Genomic DNA, 23,732 nt, shown 5'->3' with positions numbered 1-23,732 from the left:
AGAAAATCAATATATTACATTTATACTTATATTTCGATTTTAGATATGATTTTGATTGAATACACTAGTGTATCTAGCAAATGTCAATTCTGAAAAAGTTGCATGAAAACTGATTTTTCATAATTCAAAAATGAGAAGAAAAAAAATAATTTTATTTGACCATTAACCAAAAAATTAATAATTAACTATTTTTTTCACATTTTACAGCTGTCGGAGGAGTTGCTTGTAAGTAGTTTTAATTTTAAAGTATTCATCAAGCTTAGGAATTTAAAAACTATAGTAATAAACTAGAAAATTTCACTTTTTCAACTTTTTTAATCCTAAAATAAATGACTATATAAGGAACGAGTTTGTTTTTTAAAGACTGTTAATTTCATGAATTGTGTACTTTTGACTTAATAACCATTAAATATAATTACTTCAATTTTTGTAACAAAAAAATAATATTTTTCCATTAATTCGCAATACAGAAATTTAATTTAGATCATTTTCAATTCTAGCTGTTATAAGCCAAGGTAAGTTTCAAGGATGATGTTGAGCATAACTTTATAACAAAGAACTGTATCTGTACTAAGCAACTCAGCCAACAGTTTTCAATATTTCCAACTGGAAGGAAATTTTAATGTTTTTTTACGTTTACAACAAGACAGAAATGTTGTTAAGAATTTGCATTCGAAATCTTACTTGAAATATTTACTTTTCACCGTTTTAACAAATTTACCTATTAATCCCGATCGTTTCGTTCTAAAAACACACGTTGTGAGGAAATATTGTATTGGGCGAATGTTCATGCGCACGTACAGTTTTCGTGAATGACTCTGAAGCAAGTTTCACCCTAAAACAAGTGAGTAACGCTATGATTGATGAGTAACATAAATAAAAAAATTTTCGAAACTGCTCTTAAAGAAAAATAACTTTTTTTTCCGAACTGAATGATATTCTTATTATATCAATATTCTTTTAAATATAATCTTGCAGTGCAGTGACATATATACAAGATGAGAATAAAGAAAGACATAATGATTTGTAATATAACACTTTTAATGCCTTAAATAAAGAGTTCTGTATGTAGCTGTCACATAGGAAAGAAAGAAGAAACGAGAGAAGAGGTGTGTTACTATGATAAGAAAAAGAGCAAAAAAAAGAAAGAAGTTCCTGTGTTGTATTTTTTATAAGAATTCAATGTAGCCAATTCCAGCAAGGTTATTATTATATCTATACTAGTTAAAAATGGTTAAATAGCAGAAACTTGTGAATTCTCCGTAAAAAGTAACATACTTTAAAAATTGCTCCGTAATATGTGAAAAATAATTTTTAAGCTAAAATCTTTCCGAGTAACTGTATTATGCAATTTACTGTCACTCTGTAATTAAAAATTAGATTTTAATCAAATGAAATATTATTTTTAATATTTATTTTACTTCAAAATCATACGTTGAATAGCGAAAATTAGTTAGGAAGAGAAAAAATTGTATTAATGCGCAAACATTTTGAATTACATTGTAAAAACAGATTCAATAACATTGAAATACAAAATACTCAAAATTTCATAAATAAATTGAATATAAAGAGTATTTAAAATATTAAGTACTCACGTTGCATAAAATATGAATAAAATTACCAAAATTCCTGATGACATTTATATATTTTTAATACTTTCTAAAATATTTTAATATTTTTAGTATTTCTGATAAAATTTATATATAGTATTTATAAGTCTTATGAAAAATAATATAATACTTTGAACCCATGTAAATCATATAAGAAGTAAATTAAAGAGTAAATTAAGAAGTAAAAGGCCATTTGAAGTTTGAAGGAAATATGCAAACTTTAGCAACATTCCAACTGGCATTACTTGAAATATTTGAGTTTAGATTGCTCATTAAAGTTGAGATCTCCGAGGAATCTTAATGAAATATTCAAGATAAATTAATATTTATTGTTAAAATGTATTTCAAATCTATACTTTTTTTAAATCATAAGCTTTAATGAAAATTTATTACTACTTGTATGAATATTTTTTCTAGTAATAATTACATTCATGCGTTCTTTAAAATTTCAGCTGTTGGTATAATTGCGGACTTGTAAGCACGATATATGGTAAATAAATTTTCGCTTTAAGTATTTTATTCAAATATTATAAATTTTAGTAATTTTTAGTTTGTCTACTAATTTTTGTTTTGTTTAATTAATTTATTAATTTTATTTTTGGTATTTTTTGAGGGAGGTGAGAGGGGGGGGGCATTTTAGAACTACTTCCGCATGTGAAAATGCACCACTCAAAACATAAACGAGAACTTTAATCTACTTTTCCCTTGTGCCCGGCTAACCAAGAAATACCAAAATTATTTTTATTAGGAATGTGAGAAGGATAAATTGCAGAAGTATGAAATAATGTTAACCAATAATTCCAATAACCAATGATGTTCACAATGTAATAAATTACTATTTTGAAGCAAAAAATATTGCAAATTTAAATGTTCAATAAATAATTTTTCATGTTAATCTACATCATTTATTAGAGACCAATAAATTAATATTTGATGATAGAAATAGAAAGGTTTAAACAACGAGAAAACACATGTACCAAAATTGGAATTCACGACTACTTGTTACATGCTGAAATTGCAAGTTTTGAATTATAAATAAATGAAAATAATTGAAAATAATTGCTGTAGTAAACATAACACTTTACACTTATTATGAAATTGACTCTAATTGATTTATATTAACAATAAATTACATATCCATAGAGGCAAAAATTGCAACGTCTCACTTGCCTTTTTAATATTTTGAATAATTCCTTAAATCTCATGAGGCAAATGTGAAAAAAACTCATATGTGTCGTATAAAAATATTGTTGTTTTTTCTCACTTAAAAAAAACCGTAATATTTAAATTTATAAATTAGTTTTAACATAAATAAATCTTCAAATTCATATTGAAAAGAATATAAATTTATGAAAATAAATAAGTGATTTAATTTTAATTGAAGAAACAGAGTTACATAAAAAAAGTTTTTAAATTACAAAAAAAATCAAAAAATCACTATAATAAACTGAAGAATTTCAAGCATAAAACTGATAAATCTTTATAACTCAATATTTCCATTTAACCACAATTAACACACATTTTATTAAATAATTATTATCACATAAGAGTACGGGTTTCTGTTGCTTGAAAACAGCTTTGTCCTAAAACCTAGCATACTTTATAGCAATTTTCTTTTAAACATCTTAATTTTCTTTAGTGACATGGTATAAATAATTGTAGATTAAAACTTGACAAGAAAAAAATATTTGGTTCTTCCTTGATAATTATGAATTTTAATTGGGCCAATAATGTGTGATGAAATATTTGTAGTTATGTTTGATAAAGTTGTTTGGTCAGAAGAAATTATTTTTTTTTCAGATTTGAGAACTTGCTCAAGACATTCAACGACGGCGAGAAGCATTCTAATAAAAACTGGATTTAATGTAAAACATCAACTACTATAATAAATACATATGTGTTCCTTATTACAGTGTGTTGCTCTTATTCATTTTATTTAACGCTTTGAATACTTACTTCATATTAAATTTGACTCCATGGCTCCATTTGTTTAAAAATAATTTTAAAAAAAACGAAATCTTGTAGCCTAGGAGTTTCATATTTTCGCATTCTTTACTCTTAAGCGAGTAAAACAATTTTAAGAATAATTGAAGCTGCTCATATCTGTCCTATGTCATTCTTAAAAAGATAAGCAAAATATGGTTATTGACAAGCAAAATATGGTGTTAAGTTTTTCTGAATAAGGGAGTTTTTCTAAATAATGAACCCTGAAGAGATTTTAAACATGAATAATTCGTCATAAGTTGAATTCAATACCAAGAAATTTATGGAAAACGTTCTTGTTTTACAATTTTGAATTTGTTGGATAAGCAATTAACTTTCTACAATTAAAATAACTACACTTTAAATTTAACCAAAGATGACTGAAGTTTACCTTTGCAAATAAGATATGCTGCACTCTTTTTTTCCCAAAGCCCACACTTACATTGCCATTCGGGTATCAAACCGTTGTCTTATTCGTCATTCAGTTATCAAAAGGACAGATGTGATGACCACTCTTTCAGGGGACGCCATATTTGGAGGGCTGACGTGAAGCCTTACAGCTAGAAGGACATATAGTACAATGAGAAGATGTTAAAAACATTCAATCTTCTGGCTGGGATTCGAATTCGGGACCTTTTTGACTAGAGGTCAGCTCTCTGACTAACATACAGGGTTGTCAGTATAATGAGCAAGAAAAAAAAAAGAAAACAAGCTATCACCCTTAATAACTTTCATTCTTATGACCGTATTTTCTCATCTCATAATAAGTGTCAAACTTACATGCTAAATATGTAGCGCTAACTATTAAGTTATGAAATTGGACACAAAAACNGAAAAAAATATAAATTTATGAAAATAAATAAGTGATTTAATTTTAATTGAAGAAACAGAGTTACATAAAAAAAGTTTTTAAATTACAAAAAAAATCAAAAAATCACTATAATAAACTGAAGAATTTCAAGCATAAAACTGATAAATCTTTATAACTCAATATTTCCATTTAACCACAATTAACACACATTTTATTAAATAATTATTATCACATAAGAGTACGGGTTTCTGTTGCTTGAAAACAGCTTTGTCCTAAAACCTAGCATACTTTATAGCAATTTTCTTTTAAACATCTTAATTTTCTTTAGTGACATGGTATAAATAATTGTAGATTAAAACTTGACAAGAAAAAAATATTTGGTTCTTCCTTGATAATTATGAATTTTAATTGGGCCAATAATGTGTGATGAAATATTTGTAGTTATGTTTGATAAAGTTGTTTGGTCAGAAGAAATTTTTTTTTCAGATTCGAGAGCTTGCTCAAGACATTCCACCACGGCGAGAAGTATTCTAATAAAAATTGGAATTAATGTAAAACATCAACAACAATAATAAATACATATGTGTTCCTTATTACAGTGTGTTGCTCTTATTCATTTTATTTAACGCTTTGAATTCTTACCTCATATTAAATTTGATTCCATGGCTCATTTGTTTAAAAATAATTTTAAAAAAACGAAATCTTGTAGCCTAAGAGTTTTATATTTTCGTATTCTTTAAGCGAGTAAAACTATTTTAAGAATAATTGGAGCTGCTCATATCAGTCCTAAGTCATTCTTTAGCAAGTCATTCTTCAAAAGATAAGCAAAATATGGTTATTGACAAGCAAAATATGGTGTTAAGTTTTTTTGAATAAGGGAGTTTTTCAAAATAAAGAACCCCGAAGAGATTTTAAACATGAATAATTCGTGATAAGTTGAATAAAATACCAAGAAATATATGGAAAACGTTTTTGTTTTACAATTTTGAATTTGTTGGATAAACAATTAACTTTCTACAATTAAAATAACTATACTTTAAATTTAACCAAAGATGGCTGAAGTTTACCTTTGCAAATTAGACATGCTGCACTCTTTTTTCCCAATGTCCACACTTACATCGTCATTTAAGTATCGAACCATTGCCTTATTTGTCATTCGGTTATCAAAAGAACAGATGTGATTACCACCCTTTCAGGGGACACCATATTTGGAGGGCTAACGTTAAGACTTGCAGCAAGAAGGATTTATAGTACAACGGGAATATGTTAAGAAAATTCACTCTTCTGGCTGGGATTCGAATTCGGGACCTTTTTGACTAGAGGTCAGCTCTCTGACTAACATACAGCGCAGTCAGTATAATGAGCAAGAAAAAGAAGCTATCACCCTTAATAACTTTCGTTCTTATGATAGGACTTTCTCATAATACGTGTCAATCTTATATGCTAAATATGTAGCGCTAACTATTAATTAAGTTATGAAATTGGACACAAAAACTTACTTTCTCTTAATATATATTTTATAATGATTTATACGAATACGTGGTTAATAATTTTAAGCATCTTAAAAGTTTTAAACATCTTACATATTGTCTTAATCTGTTAAGTTGTAAATATTATTTCTCAGCTTTAGCACAATTGAAAAAAAAATTAATATAAGGAAAATGCTCGATATGCCTTATTTTGTTGAATAGCAAATACTAAAAATATAAAATTGTAAAAAGATTCCAAAACCATGCTATTTTTAGAATCATCATCTCGAAAAAATTGTTTTTTTTTCTAACTTCTGGAATTTCTTTAATGCTAAAGTAAAATATATTAAAAGATTTTTAGATAGCAAATTATGTAATTAATATATTTAACAAATAATTTTAATGAACATTTTTCAGGAATTATAAATAGTCATTTTATTTCACCTAAAAAAATAATAATGTCAATGCCTCTTTTATGCTCAATTGTAACGTTACAATGATTTAATTAACCTCAGAAAAGAAATCTGTTTGGATGCAACATTTAATTTCTTAAAATAGTTAGAAACTATTAAACTTATTAAAAGTATTAGAAATTAAACTTATACTTTCAATTTGTCAAGAGCTGCAGGAAAAGTAGTGATATGCCCATTTACCATTATACTTACTGTTCATAAAGTTTAAACATGTAACTTGAGTTGTTTAAGCAAAAAAATACAATAAAATAAATTGTAAAATATGAATTCTATTGAAATATGTCTTTAAGTATAAACTAAAACACATCTAGTATAGATTTTGGATCGATAAATTAAAAATATATTTTCCAAAAGCTTTGAGTAGGGCGGAGACGTTAACTTGTTTGAAATAATTCACTCGTAACTACTTAACTTTGCTTCCAGAAGACAGGAATCATTTCATTGTTTCATTCGACGTTTGTAATTTTACTTGAGAATGGAATTGCTTAACTTCTCAAAAAATGTATTTCAGATCAGCAGCCAAGAAATTAAATAAATGAAAGAAAATAAATTAATTAATAAATAAATGAAAATTGAAGAAAGTTTGCTAAATTATATAGTATTATTTTTCTTTAATGTAAGAGCCATAACAGAAGGAAAAATCCAGCTCAAAGTCGCCCTGTCTGGCCGGAACTAATTGAGAAAGCCTTGGGCTGCACTAGGCTGTAGTGCTGAAGAAGAAGAGGAAGAACCATAACTGTTATTTTATCTAAAACTGATTTTAATATCACATTGAATATTTCTATTTAATGTACTGTGTCATGAAAGGAATAATCCCCAGAAAGTAAAGCGGAAAGACAAAAATTTCATTATTTTCAAAAAATAAGAAAATGTAAGGAAAATTTGAAGTGTTCTAAGCGCTCAAAAACTGGTGTCGGGAGTTATTCAAGTCTAGTCACCCTGAGAATGGTAACGTATGAAGTAAATGTTGAGCGTGCTTAGAAGACTAAAGGGCTCATTTTGACTCAAGGAACACTGCAGAGAAGTCCCTTTTCAAGAATACGGTTGATTCTATTGTTGCATATCTTCGGAATAAATTTCATCTCATTAATGCCTACATTCTAACCACTGCCAACATTCCAACCACATCAGTTCATCTTGATAGACAGGAATCTTGTTTTGTTCACATGAATGCCGATTCTCTTGTTAACGATATTCAATCTTTATGCCCTCCTATATTAGTTCTCACGCCATCGTTCCGTGGAACGCGCAAAAGTATTTTTACCCGGTTTGCCTTTCAAGGCTATTGCGAGTTTTCTAGTTTTGTTTTTCTTTTCATTTGATTTTTCATTTCACACTTAGTGTACTGTGGTTTTTCCAGTTTTTTTTCCATTCCAATTTTATTTATGCTTTCTCATTGCAACTTCACATTTCTGTTCTATATAACTTTTTTTTTCTCTTCATTCACGTCATGAGAGTCTTAAGAATGGGCGTTTATTTTCTTCATATTTTTTGAAGCCAATGAAGTTTTTACCATCAAGTATAATGGATCTTTCTTGATTATTATTTTGATCAGAATCTTACACTGAAAGAAGCAAACATCTGTAAATTATTATTTCAAAAGGATTCCTGATGTTCTTAAAATATTTAATCATGGCGTCTATATTAAAATACAAAAGTTATATTTAATTTTAAAATAAAAATTTCAAAACTTAAATATTTATAACCAGATTATTGAAGTTACATATTGGAATTGATAATTTAAAGCTATGGTGAATATAATAGTAATAAAATCCATTTATCTTCTTAGTTATGCCGCCTCTATTACAGTTTCTTAAGGACCTTACGAATTTTGGTTAAATGGACACTATCGTATCAGGCATATGCAAATATGTATGGTAGTAAAAATTTAAAGATAAGTTAATCATAAAAGGAATAATGCTACGGAATTATGGTAGCAATATTTGGTTGACTCAATTGACTTTTTATTTTATAACCGTCTTTGCACAGCTGACCCAAAGTTGAGTTTACGGCTATCAATGTTCAACTCCGTAGCCCTGTAATTTTGATCCCAATCCAAAAGACAAGTGCACTCCTCGATCAATACCCCTAGAGGTATTGATTTGTTTTGGGAATTTGGAAGACTTAGGGACCTGACATATTTAATGTACATCAGTCACCATTTAAATCACTGGAATTCTTTTGTTGTTGCTATAGATAGTTTTGCAAATGCAAAAAGTTCTAGGAAAAAAATAGGTAGCTAATTTTGTTGCACAAATAACTGAAATTGAGAAGAATTTGGAGGACTTAGGGACCTGACATATTTAATGTACATCAGTCACCATTTAAATCACTGGGATTCTTTTGTTGTTGCTATAAATAGTTTTGCAAATGCAAAAAGTTCTAGGAAAAAATTGGGTAGCTAATTTTGTTGCACAAATAATTGAAATTGAGAAAGAAACAAACAATGCAATTGGTTTTAAACAGGGTCTGGTAAAATAAAAACTTTAAAATATGACTATACGGATGTACATGGGCTTCAACTATAGCAGTGCTGCCAACTGCAACTTTAAATAACCGAAGAACAGCTATATGTCCCTTTAACTTTTTGTCAAATTTGTAAGACGTCCCTGTCGTTACATCCCATACCCTCTCGGTTACGATGCATGATTTGGATTTGAAAAAAAGGGATTAGAATATTAAAAGGCTTATAATAAATTATTTTAACTTGAAGTGTAATAATTTTTAAAAAGATTACAGATATTGTTTCGGATGGTTCAAATCACAGAATGTAGCATAAATAACAGTGTATGTCAAAATTGTGGGATTATATTTGTCCCCTCTGTTACAACTACATTTTATTAACGTGCAATTTAATTATGAGGCTCTTTTATTATTTTATGCCAATTAATTTAACATTACACCCTAAAGTTGCATATTCCAGTAGAATTTTTACTTTCAAAATTATTTAAAATATTTTTTAGAATAGAATCCCCTCTGCTACGCTTGGAAAAGCAGAGTCTTGGTAAAGCCATAAAAAAAATTTTACACTCACTTCCAAAATGACCAATAGAATTAGTATCACCAATAGTTAAATCAACGAACCATTTAGTAAATCACCAATAGTAAAAAAATTAATTCAGTCTTTATGTGAGAAGTATTTAACATCAAACTCGAAAGAAACTAATTTTAGTGAGAAAAGATGAGCTGATGAGTTGTTTAATCTGGTTAAAAAATTTGATTGTCAAGATGATGCTAGTTACAAGCCTTTAAGTATGAAAGATTTAGTCATATGTCAAACTCTGACAGAGTAACGAAGAGTGCAAATGCAATACATGCTGATGGCACTAAAAGAGGCTTTTCATAAAGAAGCATATAATGATGTAAAGTGTGTTTTATCTCATTTTTGTTAAGTGTATTTCATTAATACCTCGCAGCACATGCACCTATAAACACCATGTAAATGTGAGGCTGTTCTGAAAGGCTAAACAAGAAGTTGGCTGCTTTAAAACGGCACATAATATGATAAAGAATTTTATGATTTTATAAAGTTGAAGAAACAAATCGTTGTAGTTTTGTTTTTGTCCAGCTATTCTATTTAAGAGAGGGCAAAAGAGAATGACTTCAGATAGACCTTGTTGCAGCAGCATTGCCAGGGACAAGAGACATGCACTAGATTCTCATGTAGTTGAGAAGTGAGTCATAAAAATTGAATGCTTTCTAATTATAACCAAAGCCAAGTGTATTATTTGAAAAGCCACTGTTTTGAAGAGGAAATGGAAAACATGACTGAGTAGTATGCAGTCGGCTCTTTAATTACTGTCCCATACTGCGAAAAAAAGAAGCAACATTTATATGTGGCGCAAATTACTTTAATAAGCAAAGACGATTTAGATGTTAAAGTACTAAAAAGAAGATGGGACTAAAATTGATTTATGCATAAATTACCTGAGAACGAAGATAAGATGTGACATTTGCAAGTTAGATATAAAACCTCTTCAGAGACAATTAAATTTTCAAATTGTTGAAATTTTTACTAATTCTTACATATATATTAATCCTGTTCATCTGTTACATTCTGTTTATCATTTACATATTAATAAAACATTTTTTAAAGAAGATTTTCTTCCACTGAACTTTTTGTCATTCTGTCACGGTCATTCCGTCATAGAAAATAGATGTTAATAACTGCTAGCCAACCTGAGATTAATTTTCCAAATTCCCATCTTATATTATCACATTTGCTTACACATTATACTAAAAGTAAAAAATAGCTCAAGAAAATAATTGCTGCAAAATTCACAGAAACTACCATTTCTGAGCGGGATGCGNCCCCAGAGGTTTTGATTTGTTTTGGGAATTTGGAGGACTTAGGGACCTGACATATTTAATGTACATCAGTCACCATTTAAATCACTGGGATTCTTTTGATGTTGCCATAGATAGTTTTGCAAATGCAAAAAGTTCTAGGAAAAAATTGGGTAGCTAATTTTGTTGCCCAAATAACTGAAATTGAGAAAGAAAGAAACAATGCACTTGTTTTTCAAACAGTGTCTGGTAAAATAAAAACTTTAAAATCTAACTACAAGAATGTAGCACGGGCTTCAACTATAGCAGTGCTGCCAACTGCAACTTTAAATAACCGAAGAACAGTTATATTTCCCTTTAACTTTTTGTCAACTTTGTAAGACGTCCCTGTTGTTACATTCCATGCCCTCTCTGTTACGATGCATTATTTGGATTTTAAAGAAAAGGGATTAGAATATTAAAAGGCTTATAATAAATTATTTTACCTTGAAGTGTAATAATTTTTAAAAAAAGTACAGATAATGTTTCGGATGGTTCAAATCACAGAATTTAGCATAAATAACAGTGTTTGTCAAAATCGTGGGATTTTATTTGTCCCCTCTGTTACAACTACATTTTATTAACGAGCAATTTAATTATGACGCTATTTAAATTATTTAAATTATTTTATACCAATTAATTTAACATTACACCCTAAATTTGCATATTCTAATAGAATTTTTGCTTTCAAAATTATTTAATGCATTTTTTTAAATAGAATCCCTTCTGCTACGCTTGGAAACGCAGAGTCTTGGTAAAGCCATAAAAAAATTGTACACTCACTTCAAAAATCACCAATAGAATTAGTATCACCAATAGTTAAATCAACGAACCAATTAGTAAATCACCAATAGTAAAAAAATTAATTCAGTCTCTATGTGAGAAGTATTTAACATCAAACTCAAAAGAAACTAATTTAAGTGAGAAAAGATGAGCTGGTGAGCTGTTTAATCTGGTTAAAAAATTTCACTGGCAAGATGATGCTAGTTGCAAGCCTTCAAGTATGAAGGATTCTGTCATATAACAAACTCTGACAGAGTAACGAAGAGTGCAAATGCAATATATGCTGATGACACTAAAAGAGGCTTTTCATAAAGAAGCATATAATGATGTAAAGTGTGTCTTATCTCATGTTTGTTCTTATTCTCATTTTTGTTAAGTGTATTTCATTAATACCTCGCAGCACATGCACCTATAAATACCATGTCAATGTGAGATTGTTCTAAAAGGCCAAACAAGAAGTTGGCTGCTTTAAAACGGCACATAATATGATAAAGAATTTTATGATTTCGATATGAAAAGCCGAAGAAACAAATCGTTGAAGTTTTGTTTTTGTCCAGCTATTCTATTTAAGAGAGGGCAAAAGAGAATGACTTCAGATAGACCTTGTTACAGCATCATTGCCAGGGACAAGAGACTTGCACTAGATGCTCATGTAGTTGAGAAGTGAATCATCAAAATTGGAATGCTTTCTAATTTTGACCAAAACCAAGTGTATGATTTGAAAAGCCACTGTTTTGAAGAGAAAATGGAAAACATGACAGAGGAGTATGCGGTCGGCTCTTTAATTATTATCCCATACTGCGGAAGAAAGGAGCAATTACTTTGATAAACAAAGACGATTTAGATGTTAAAGTACAAAAAAGAAGATGGGACAAAAATTGATTTATGCATAAATATTCTGAGAACGAAGATAAGATGTGACATTTGCAAGTTATATATAAAACCTCTTCAGAGACAATCTAATTTTCAAATTGTTGAAATTTTACTAATTCTTATATAAATATTAATCCTGCTTATGTGTTACATTCTGCTTATCATTTACATATTAATAAAACATTTTTTAAAGAAGACTTTCTTCCCCTGAACTTTTTGTCATTCTGTCACGGTCATTCCCTCACAGCAAATAGATGTTAATAACTGCTAGCCAACCTGAGGTTAATTTTCCAAATTCACATCTTACATTATCACATTTGCTTACACATTATACTACAAGTAAAAAATAGCTCAAAAAATAATTGCTGCAAAATTCATAGAAACTACCAGATCTGAGCGGCATGCCAAAAGCTTGGTTGCCAAAATGTCATTCCGTCACACAAATAAAAAGTTCGTGAAATTAAAAATAAAAAAATAGAAAATCCTTTTTTTTTTATTTATGAATAGCATTATGCCAATAATAATGATATGCATAAGAAAAAACAATACTTATTTAAAATTAGATGCATAGAAACTTTAATTGTTATTAATTAATTAGTTGTTATTTTACAAGTCAAACTGTCATTCCGTCACATATGGAATTGCCCTATTACCAAAATTCCCCAATACAACAATTACATAAATTAAGCAATGTTACCAACCCTTTGAACTGCTTTTCTTTGCTAATAATTTGGACTTCATAGACCTTTATCATTAGATTGGATCTTTATCAGAAAATTTAAAAAGTCCTTTTTTAAACTCATCGGGCGATTGCAAATGCATTTTTTAAACCATTGAAAACTCCTGCTGCAAGTATAACATGAGACTTACGGAGATAAGTAGAAAACAAAAAAAAGAGAGTTTAGAAATTTACATTAAAAACAAAATTGCGCAAGACAGCAAGACTTTCGATACTTTTAAAAAGTTCTGAAAGAAACAGGAGGCCAAGAAATAGAAAGACGCCCAAAATTTATTTAATTTAATTCGGACACTCGCATACAGATTGCAATAAAGAAGAATGTGCTCAGCATCTTCATCAGCATCGCCGAAAGCACAAAGTTCACAGGTCACCAGATGGAAACGAAATAAATTTCTCTTAAAATTTCCATGGTTTGTTAATATTTTGGTAAATTTAATGTCAGTTGCATAGAATTTACATTTCAATCGGTGAAAATGGACGGAGAGAATCTTTTCGTCCAGAGCAAGCCAGGCGAAGCAAGAAATTCAGCAGTTCAGTCCGAAATTGTAAATGCATTGGAACATATTTCTTAGTGCACGGATGATTCCATTTTTAAAACTTCCCACGGATTACTGAGAAATTTTCCCACTGATTACTGTGATCTGTCAGTCAGAAACTTTTTAACTCACTCCTTTATATGGAGAACTTGAATCCATTAATGTTACCATTCAATAGGTTTCAATTCATTAGAGTTTTTTTTCTTTCTTTCTTCTTTTTTTGTGCAAAATTTGTTACTTTTTCCAATTCAGCATACCCATTATAGGCTTTATTCTCTAATGAAGCCAAAATTAGTCTTCTTGTTCATCCGCAAGGAAATCCTTCTTAAAATGCTCTTTCAGTGGGTACCCTCCCACTGTCTTTCTTGATTCATTTTTAGAAATTTACCATTTCATTCTTGAATACTAGATATAAATGGAATCTTCAGAAAAACATATTGTACTGCTGCTTTAATCTCTTTAAGTTAAAACACTGGGAATGTTCTCAACAGGGGTTTCCATTATGAACTATACCAGAGATTGACGAATGCCCTGCATTATGTTGCAAGCATAGTAACTGTATTGTAGAAAAATATTGCAGAACAAGAAGCCCATTGACGTAATAGTCAACAGACCGACATTCGCTTACTTCAGTCTCATCCTTGTCATTATCTATTTACATATTTGCAGTTTTCATAAATTTTTCGCTTGGTAGACAAGAGCTTATAGATCACATAGAAGAAAAAGGAATGCTGACTAAATTAAATCACTTTTAAGAAGCATTTATTGAATAAATAAAAATTAAATAGTAACTGAATATCTTTGCGCTTCCATTAAAACATACCAAAAAATGGAGAATTACCAAGCTTTCCAAAATTTACTGCCAAACATCATGATAATCAATCAATATTTTATCTGAAAATTTACCAAACTTCATATTCAAAGCACTATGATAAAAATTACTGATTTTTTTGGTTTCATCTTGTTTATTTACTTGTTTTAAAGACATGCAATCAGAAAAGAAATGCATTTAAGTAAAACTTTTTAAGCTACAAAATGATACCAAAAGTTGTACATTATATTGGGTAGCTACATCTAAGAAGGTTAAAGGAATCATATGGATGTGCGCAAAAAGAGCATACAACAGAACATAAAAAGTACTACATCTGGTGAAAGTCTAAAAATGTCCCAAGTACAACTATCATAGATATAAAAAGATATTTCTCTCTCTCTCTCTCTTTTTTAAAAATATATCTGCATATCCTTCATAATATTTAAAGAGGTTTCGACAGAAAAACTTGATGGATTCAAGGAATTTAAATGACTATATAAAACTTTATTATTTTATTTCACTATTTTTACATTTAAAGAAAATATTGACAGGAAATGACAAAATCAAAAGCAATTAAACGTGCGCTACATTTATCTTTACTCTCAAATATTAATTTCTACAATTTTAAGCTCATAATTATAAATCTGAGTTTGTGACAATTGTTTAAGGTAGATATTTACGATTTTCAATGCAATTTGGAATATAATCCTTCATTAAAGTTATGCTAGTCTTGAGAACACTATAAAATAAAAACTAAAATAAAGACATTGTAAGATTAAAAAAAAATATTAAGAAATTCGAAGTTTTGTGTGAAGAATGAAAAGGCAGGGAAATAGTTAATGTGATTTTTATATAGTGTTTCAAAATAATTATAATAAAGAAATAAAAATATATTTACGTATTTAATTTCTTAATAAGTTTTTTTAATCATTCTTAATCTAATTTTAATAAAAATTGAACATTGATATTTAATTTTTATTTCTTAAATTTTTATTACATACTTAACATATCATCATGACATACATTCCATTCGCTTAAAAGTTCATAAGACAGAATGAAATAAAACATAAAGTGAAATTAAAATTCCTGATTTCTTGACTTTTGCAGCCTTTTGTACCATTGAAATCGGAAATTAGTTTGTCATGATGAGTACACCTGAAGAAATATTTGGTGATCGCTTATATAAAAATAAAAAAATCGGGACAAATAAGCCGCAGGTTTGCTCATAATCTGAATAATTGAAGAGAAGTGACTGACTCTCGATGATGTACTCTTAAACGTAGTTATTTAGATTCAAATCTAGTAAAACAAATTACTTCCATATACCACCTGATTATTTTATTATAGTTCGTAGAAAGTTTCCACTTAAAACTTGTTAAAGTAACCAAATAATAATGTTGTAATAAAACATGATCTTTAAAATTTATGCATAACCGTTAAGAAGTATCATAGCATATCAATAAAAGGAGAAATAAAAACGAAATATAACCTTATTTGAGCTTTTATTACATTTAGCTTATTTAATAAAAACGCGTTTATCATTTAGTGCGTTATAACCATTCCTTTATATTTAAATATAAGACTTTTTAGTCGTTAAAAGTAGTTATTATATTTCCAAGTTTGCTGAGCTATTTCTAAAATAGAAATGATCGTATTTATTAGTTTTTGCTGAATATCTTATAAAGTTATTTTTTGTAATTCCCATAAAATTTGAATTTATTCTAATACTATCATTTGTGTCACAAATACCTAATTTTACGAGTAATTACTTATTTTCAACTAGATTTGTTTTAAAAAAAAATAGTTTTCTTTGAAAATATTGAAAGAAAATTTTAAATACTCTATTATAATTGTTTGAATCACTTATTTAATTCTTAAATTTTTGTAAGTACATGTTAAGTGTTAATATATATGTTACCTATTGCAATTTAACAAACATTTGTTTTAAACAAACATTCATTAAAATATTTTTTTTACGAATTTATCTATGCACTTTTTTCAGAAAATTAATGTTACTTTAATAAATCATTTGAAGGAAATCTGATATGTAGATTTTTCAGTACAAATTTATGTTTCAAACGTACTTGTTGTTTCCTCGAAATTGATAAAATTATTCCTACATTTTATTATCACTTGATACAATAAAATACTTTATTAAAACTTTCCGCAAAGTCATACTGATATAAATATAGCATCAGAACAGTTAAGAAAAATACGATTAAAGTTATTTCTTAAACAAACAAGTAGTGTTTTTTCAAAATTTCAGCAATTAAATTGAAATTTTTAAGAACTCAGAAGGTACCGTTTAAAAACCTAAGTGATTGATTTTCATTCAATACTGTTTTTCTCATAAAAATCGATATTTTCAAAACAAAAAGGAAAATACTGTCAAAGTATATAGTTATTTTAATTTAAGTACAAATGTTTTTTTTACGTATTGAACGAAACGAAATGAATGATTTTAAATAAATTTAATCAATTTTAAATAAATTTAGCCAATTATTTAATTTTTATTACATTTTGTAAAAAAAGCATGCTTAAATACTTTATTCCTTTCTTAATAATAATGTAACGGACAACTTTTTATTTGAACTCAAATGTGAAACTCATTAATTCACTGCCTCGACAAAATCGGAAAAAAGATCTATTTCTAATTCTTTTTTCTTTGTTTCTTATTTCAAAAATATTTCGCTCACATAGTTATACTAATTCTCTCAGACTTTATAGCGATTCGCTTCAGGGCTGATTCGCTTTCTCCGAATTATTTTCAAAGTTGAAATTGATATCGGGGGGTTAGCTTTTCTTTTGGCTTTGTTATCTTTAGATAAATCGTGAACAAGGAATCTTTTCTCATGCTCCTAACTGTCTGCTGGGAACAATTCTCTTTCTTTTATCTCTAATTATCGCTGGGTTTTTCGGCCTTTCAGCCCGAACCATTGACTTATTATATCTTTATATCTATATTATATCTATATTGACATATTATATCTTTACAGAAATTCTTGATGTTAAGAGAATAATTCTCTTGATTGAATGATTTTTACAAAATAACTGCATAAACTATACAGTAAAGAAATTGGACTAAGCTGCTTTGAAACTCAATCTAAGAGTTCAAATAAGAAACGATTTTACCCCTGATGAAAATTTTTTTATTATAAATTTTAAATTAGATATCTTGCAATATCTAATTTATTTATTTTTTTTGTTAGTCTAGAGAGCAAATTTTAAAAATCAGACCTCGTGAGACGTCAGTAAGTTTTTCTTTAAAAATTGATAATTTGCCTTTATTTAAAGAAGCGCAAGAAAAAGAAAATTAGGAACAAAGAAACCACATTTTGAATAGCATTTTTCTTAAACAGAAAACTAAGAAAAAGTAAAACTCGTTTTAAAACAGTTAATCAAAAATAGCTTCGATCACATGTTAAAACTTTATAGTCGCCTTTCTGTGGAACACAAGAATACTTATTTTTTCTTTACACAGTTACCAACAAATAATTCTCGAATTAATTTTTAACATATTTTTTTTCTGAAATCGTACTTCGTGCACATTTTTCTAAACAATTCGAAAGTTAAATTTTTTGTGAAACAAAATTTTTATTAGGAAATGCATGCTACTATCATTAATAAAAAGTAAGAATAATATATAAATTTAACTTGACTCATTTCTTTGCTCATCACAAATAATAAAATTAACTTCTAACTGCAATTTTAAAATAGATTTTTTTTTTTATTGGAAGGAAATAATCTATAAAATGTCGTACGTTTTGGTAATCAACCAATCAGAATTTTCTAAAGAAAATAATATTTTTATTTTCACTCACTTTTGTGTGCTCAGAATATTCATTGATTTGAATACAGCAGCCGTAAAACAACAGTAAATTTTTTTAATGTTATCATTACTTGGATTAATATACGTTGTCCTACAAATAGAGGATCGGTGGACAGTTCTTCACATCTTTTTCAAAATATACAGGACAACATGAACTCTCTCGTACTTTTCCTCGGTGTCGCACTCTTTGCTTTATGTAAGTGTCTTAAGTTAACATCGAATAGAATATCTAAGTTAAAAGTAGGAATGCTGATATTATAAACAAAAAGAACTTAATTAATCAATCTAAAACAATTAAAAACATTTTTAGCGTTTAGTTTAAAAATTATAAATTTTTACATTTGAAAAGTTATAAGTATTTCCACTTAATATCGCTATGTTAAAATATGAGATAAATTATTATTTTATGATCTTTTTAAAGGAAGATTTTGTATAACTATTTAAAATTAGATTAATAATCTGATTCATAATTATTAAATTTCTACAAATATCTAATGAGCGAAAGAAGGATTGCTATTTTTCCCATTTTGAAGTCAATATAAAATATAATTATATTTATTTGTTTTAAATTAAAACTTTAAGTTAATTTAAAGCCACGTTGCTTAAATTTTGTTGACTCAATTTCAAGAAAAGCAAAAAACAAATAATGCTGATCTTACATAGATACGGATAATATTAATGTCGAGGAAATATGTTTTAGAATCTGCTGAGTTTTAAGTCGTCTAAATCGTCTTTTTTGCTCCAATTTTCAACGATGATCATGTAATAGCTCAAGCAAAATCAGTCTGATTGAGGGATTCTTCGAACAATATTTATTCATCCTAAAGACATATAAGCTGCAATAAGTCTAAAAATAACGAACACATTAGAAAAAAAAACATTTCTAAGTAGCTTTGCTCACTGAAAAATGTTGGTGGTTTCTTAAAGAGCCGATATTTTTAACTGGTATACGACATACATGCAGATAAACTATGAAACTATTGAAAGAAATAGATTATTCCACAAGGTATCAAATATGTAAATAATATATTCCAAATTGTTCCAATTGTTTAACTATCGCAATTTGTACAAGCTAATATTACTGTTAAAGTTGTAACTTTCTAAATAATAACAGATATAATTGCATGATTTACTACAGAAAATTTCATATGTATAATAGGCTGTGAAAGAATAACTAATTATACTAGTTATTTGCTATTCCTTTGTTGGCATGATATACGTTTTTATGTATAAATATTTGAGCAAAACTTTTGTTATGTAGATAAAAAAAATATGATTCGGTAAATACTAAAGCATGATTTTATTAAAAACGTGTTTATATTTGATCTATTCATTTTCTTTTTAAAATATCTTCATAACTACTTTTAGGTGAAGCTCATCCAGCTGGTAAGTAAAAGCTTCATTATGATAAAACGGCAATTGATATTAATCATTCTCCATTGATGTCTTAATACTATGTTCATATTATAGAGGCATATGTCAATTCTTTGATTATCTGATGAAAATAAAATTAAAGTTTTAAAACCAAGCAAAAAAATATATGATTTATGAATACAAAATCCTTTTCTAGTCTGGAAAATTAATTCTTTTCAAGTTTTTTCTTTTCAAATATTCAAATTACAATAAGGGGTAAAAACGTCTTAGTAAATAAGCTAATGATGCATGTTTCTTTATTTTATTGAAAAGTCATATAATCGATAAGAAAATGCGGTAATTCATCATTTTCATTATTAAAGTGAGAGCTTATAATTAAACTAGATTTCCGGAATTCTTCTAATCTTGGAAATAGGTGCTAAGTTAGATATTACATTTTTGTTTTGTTCAGTCCCTTTTCTTATGCAAGCTTCTCATTCATATATTTACAAAATAACTTTTCAAAGTAGATAAATTCCAATTTTGGAATTACTACAGTGAATAACAATGCGACAGAAAATTTAAGCAGACATTCTTCTCACATAAAGGTTTCTCCTTGCGTTTAAAGAAAAAAAAAAGCATATCTAGCTATTATTTTGTGCCTATGCAACTCCTTACAAGGCTTCTAATGAGAAAACTTCATCTTTATATATCATCATATTATTGACAGCTCAATGAAAGTCACATAATTTTAGTAAATAAATATAGCCTTTGTTATTCACGTAAAATGGCTCACCAAATGTAAATTAAATTTTGAAATTTGCCTTTTGCACATACCAATATCTTCAATGAATAAACCTATCCCTCTACATGATGAAACATGATGCTTCGCTGCTGTCGCCAATGACTTTAGGTGACCTAAATAACATAACAAAATATTTTATATTCAGCTAAAAATAATATTTTTTATTTTAATTCTAAATTAAATGCTCTTAACAGAAGAGTTCAATTATGAATGTATAAATACAGTTTTTTTATCGTTTCTTTATTATAAGTTAAAGATTCGGTTATTTTTTATAAGTTTTCACAATGAATAAGGATTTTTTCTGTACAATATTTTGATAATTATGATCAATTTCCTTAAGTAAAATATTTAAACTGATATCTCTATTCAATGCAATATATTTCGTCATGATTTTTTCTATTTTTACAGAACATAGAGTCAGTAAGTAAAATTTGATTTCTTTTCTTTATACTGTTATTGTTAAATTATATCTCGCAATTAATATTTCCTTTTAAAACATAAAAGTACAAGCGTAATTAACAATTTGTGTAACAAATATTTCACAGAAATTATTTTTTATTTTATTTTTAAGAAGAATAAAAAACACACTTTTATTAAGTAAATCATATTTCAACTTGTCAAGTATTAATTATAAAATTTGATTATTTTTTTAACCAACTAAGAAATATTATTAGGGATTCCGAAACTGAAATAAATTACGTAATTTGCATAATTTTTATTAAATTAATTACGTAAGAAATTAAGAAAGATTAATATGGATTCAGATTTCGCAAAATTTGTATTTTTTTAGCATTTAAAAATTTAATTGCTACGAAATTTTAAGAAGAAAAAACAAATTAAACTGTTTAAATGGAACCAAATAATGTTCTTAAAGGCTCTTCCTGGTGTAATTCACGTTTGTCTTTTTGCATAGGTTTCAGGTGGCAAAATATAGCAACAGCATAAGTTGAAATAAATGAAACTTTTCTAGTTTCAACACCAGTTCAGTAACATACATAAAACTTACGTTTTAAAATGATCTTTAGAATTGCATATATTTTTTAATGATTTCATTGATTGAAACAAGTGTATTATCTTTATAGCTGGAAAGCTTGTAACTCACAGTAAGTAACTGAACGTTTTCATATTCATGATTTACTCTTTGTTCGATAAAATGATTTCACAAATTGTATATAATGTTTCGAAGCATTATTAGTAACAAGTAATAAACAAAAAAATCATAAATATTCTATCAAAATATTGATTGATTTGGACAATTATTTTTTTTCTCTCATAGAGTGAGATCAGCATCAAATTGTTTTTTAGCAAATTCCTTACCAAAACAAAATAATGGGTCTGGAATAATTGATTTTAATTATTTATTTTGAATGAAATTATTTTTATTGATAAAATTATTAAAAGCTAACAAATTACACTACGACTGCTTTCGCAAAAATATAAGCAGGGGCATTACGACCACCACCACATTTTTCAATAACCTTGTTCGGAAGACATGAGGGGCATGAGAGTAAGTAAGAATAATATTTTAATGTTGAAGTGAAACTAAGGAATCATTATTGCATTTATTTTTGCAAATTATAGGAAAGGCTACGGTCTTACGCAAATTTGAGTAAAGCTGGTCGTAATGGCTTGTAGGCTCGGAACGAGTATCACTGAAACTGCATAACTGGTAGTTTGTTAATAATCTGACGTAGTAAGCTTATATACAAATAGATAAAAGAAGGTGAATTCGGTATTAGATCCTAATAGTTGGACGTTTTAGCGTTATAACAGAAAAGGAATATAAAGGGCAAAATAAAAATTGTGATAAAATGAAATTGGAGAGTAATTTGTAGTAATTTATAGTTATTTGTATTTTTGTCTAAAAAAATATGAATGCCTATTCATAGAACTAAATAAATTAATTAATAAACTTTTTTACATTGGTAAAACATTTTTGTTTCATTTTGCAGTTCATAAATTCAAAGAAGGTAAGTGAAATACCGATATTCTTAAAAATGAACGACACCTTTCTTTACATAATTAGGTTTTAATTTTAACGAAGAAAATAGACTTTTTTTACTTTTTTTTAAAATTGCTAGAAAATATTTTGAGCAGCACCAGCTTACTTATTTTGGTGTATTTTTCCCAAGATTTAGAAGAATTAATTAGCCAATTAAGTAAAAACTCCAGCATTTGCAAATGTTTTAAATTGACGAATTGTCTTAGCCAGCCATCCGAAAAGACTAATATGAAAATGATAAATACCATGACATACCCGATAAATTGTTTGATACTTAGCATATCTAGCAGCATATTCTAAACAGTATTCTATTCTAAAAAATGATTTTCAATGATTGCCTTTCTAAATAAAAATTCAATTACTTAAAAAAATACAGATTAGTACAACGACCGCCATGACAAGTGGCGTCTAATGTATCAAGATGTAAAAAGCTGCTTGAGTCAGCCAGAACACTATCATGTATCAGAATAAGAAAACTATCATGATTTTTTCTTTCAAATTAAGGCGCTTACATCTTGGCTTTAGTGAGGGGGTACTTATATTATTTTTAGGAAGTACTTATAATATTGGGAGTAGGTACTTATACTTTAAATCTATACAAGTTGTATTTGTTATGCTTTTGAGTTCGACATTTTTTCCTTCAGATTTTTACAGACAGTATGAAAACATTTGTTCATATTTTACTCCTTAGACACAGTTTTGCCATCGTCAAATTACTAGAATGAGGCATAATGTCTTAAGCATTGTCGAAATTTCAAATGTTTCAAATGTTTCAATTTCAAATGTTTTAACTTTGTTTTTATAAATGGATATTTTCTCATTAAAAATAAATAAGTTCATTTACGTAAATGAGCACGATAGTCTCCAACGATACCGGAGAAATGTATAGATTCGAAAGAAATATATAGATACTTAATTTCTATTTCTAAGATATATTATTGATTTTTTTTCGGAATTTGCACTTATATTTGATTATCTTTGTACACTTATGCCCACCATGAAAATATAATATTTTTTCAGAAGTACCAGCTAAAGATAAAAATGGCCCTGGATTAAGTAAGTATTAACTGAATTTAGTATATTATGCAATCTATGTTTGATTTTCAAGTGTTTTATAATATTTTATAATTTATAAAATGAAAATGCTTTTGTAATGTTTAACATAACCACGCCAAAATAACATTTAATATACGATCCTTGTATATTATAACTAGTTACAAATATAATCACTTTCTCTGATTTAATAGCATGAATTTAAAAAGGAAGAAAATTGAGTTCCGTGATGCTATTCTAAATTATACAAAGTGACATCATATATATATATATATA

At 27.7% G+C, this 23,732-nt stretch overlaps 2 protein-coding genes across 6 annotated transcripts in view; both read left to right on the top strand.

Annotated features, from left to right (window-relative positions):
• Positions 1-4,997, top strand: part of LOC107449533 (uncharacterized) — a 34,110-nt gene extending 29,113 nt beyond the window's left edge. For 4 of the 5 annotated variants that reach the window (XM_071183563.1, XM_071183561.1, XM_071183562.1 and 1 more), the window contains 4 exons: positions 208-225; positions 501-515; positions 2,063-2,100; positions 4,891-4,997. In XM_071183563.1, the coding sequence (XP_071039664.1) occupies positions 208-225; positions 501-515; positions 2,063-2,088 (59 nt within the window). In that variant the 3' untranslated portion in view covers positions 2,089-2,100; positions 4,891-4,997. Of the gene's footprint in view, positions 1-207; positions 226-500; positions 516-2,062; positions 2,101-3,410; positions 3,518-4,890 lie in introns of those variants that run through there. The other variant, XM_071183560.1, reaches the window with a different exon arrangement.
• Positions 4,998-18,295: 13,298 nt separating this feature from the next.
• LOC107438807 (uncharacterized) overlaps positions 18,296-23,732 on the top strand; it is a 36,404-nt gene continuing 30,967 nt past the window's right edge. The window contains exons 1-6 of the mRNA XM_043040351.2: positions 18,296-18,439; positions 19,612-19,629; positions 20,810-20,821; positions 21,484-21,504; positions 22,354-22,371; positions 23,424-23,459. Of these exons, the coding sequence (XP_042896285.2) occupies positions 18,394-18,439; positions 19,612-19,629; positions 20,810-20,821; positions 21,484-21,504; positions 22,354-22,371; positions 23,424-23,459 (151 nt within the window). The 5' untranslated portion in view covers positions 18,296-18,393. The remainder of the gene's footprint in view (positions 18,440-19,611; positions 19,630-20,809; positions 20,822-21,483; positions 21,505-22,353; positions 22,372-23,423; positions 23,460-23,732) is intronic.

The sequence above is a fragment of the Parasteatoda tepidariorum genome, chromosome 7 (genome assembly GCF_043381705.1).
Source record: "Parasteatoda tepidariorum isolate YZ-2023 chromosome 7, CAS_Ptep_4.0, whole genome shotgun sequence".
Lineage (NCBI taxonomy): Eukaryota > Metazoa > Arthropoda > Arachnida > Araneae > Theridiidae > Parasteatoda > Parasteatoda tepidariorum.
This window is presented reverse-complemented; position numbering and strand designations above follow the sequence as displayed.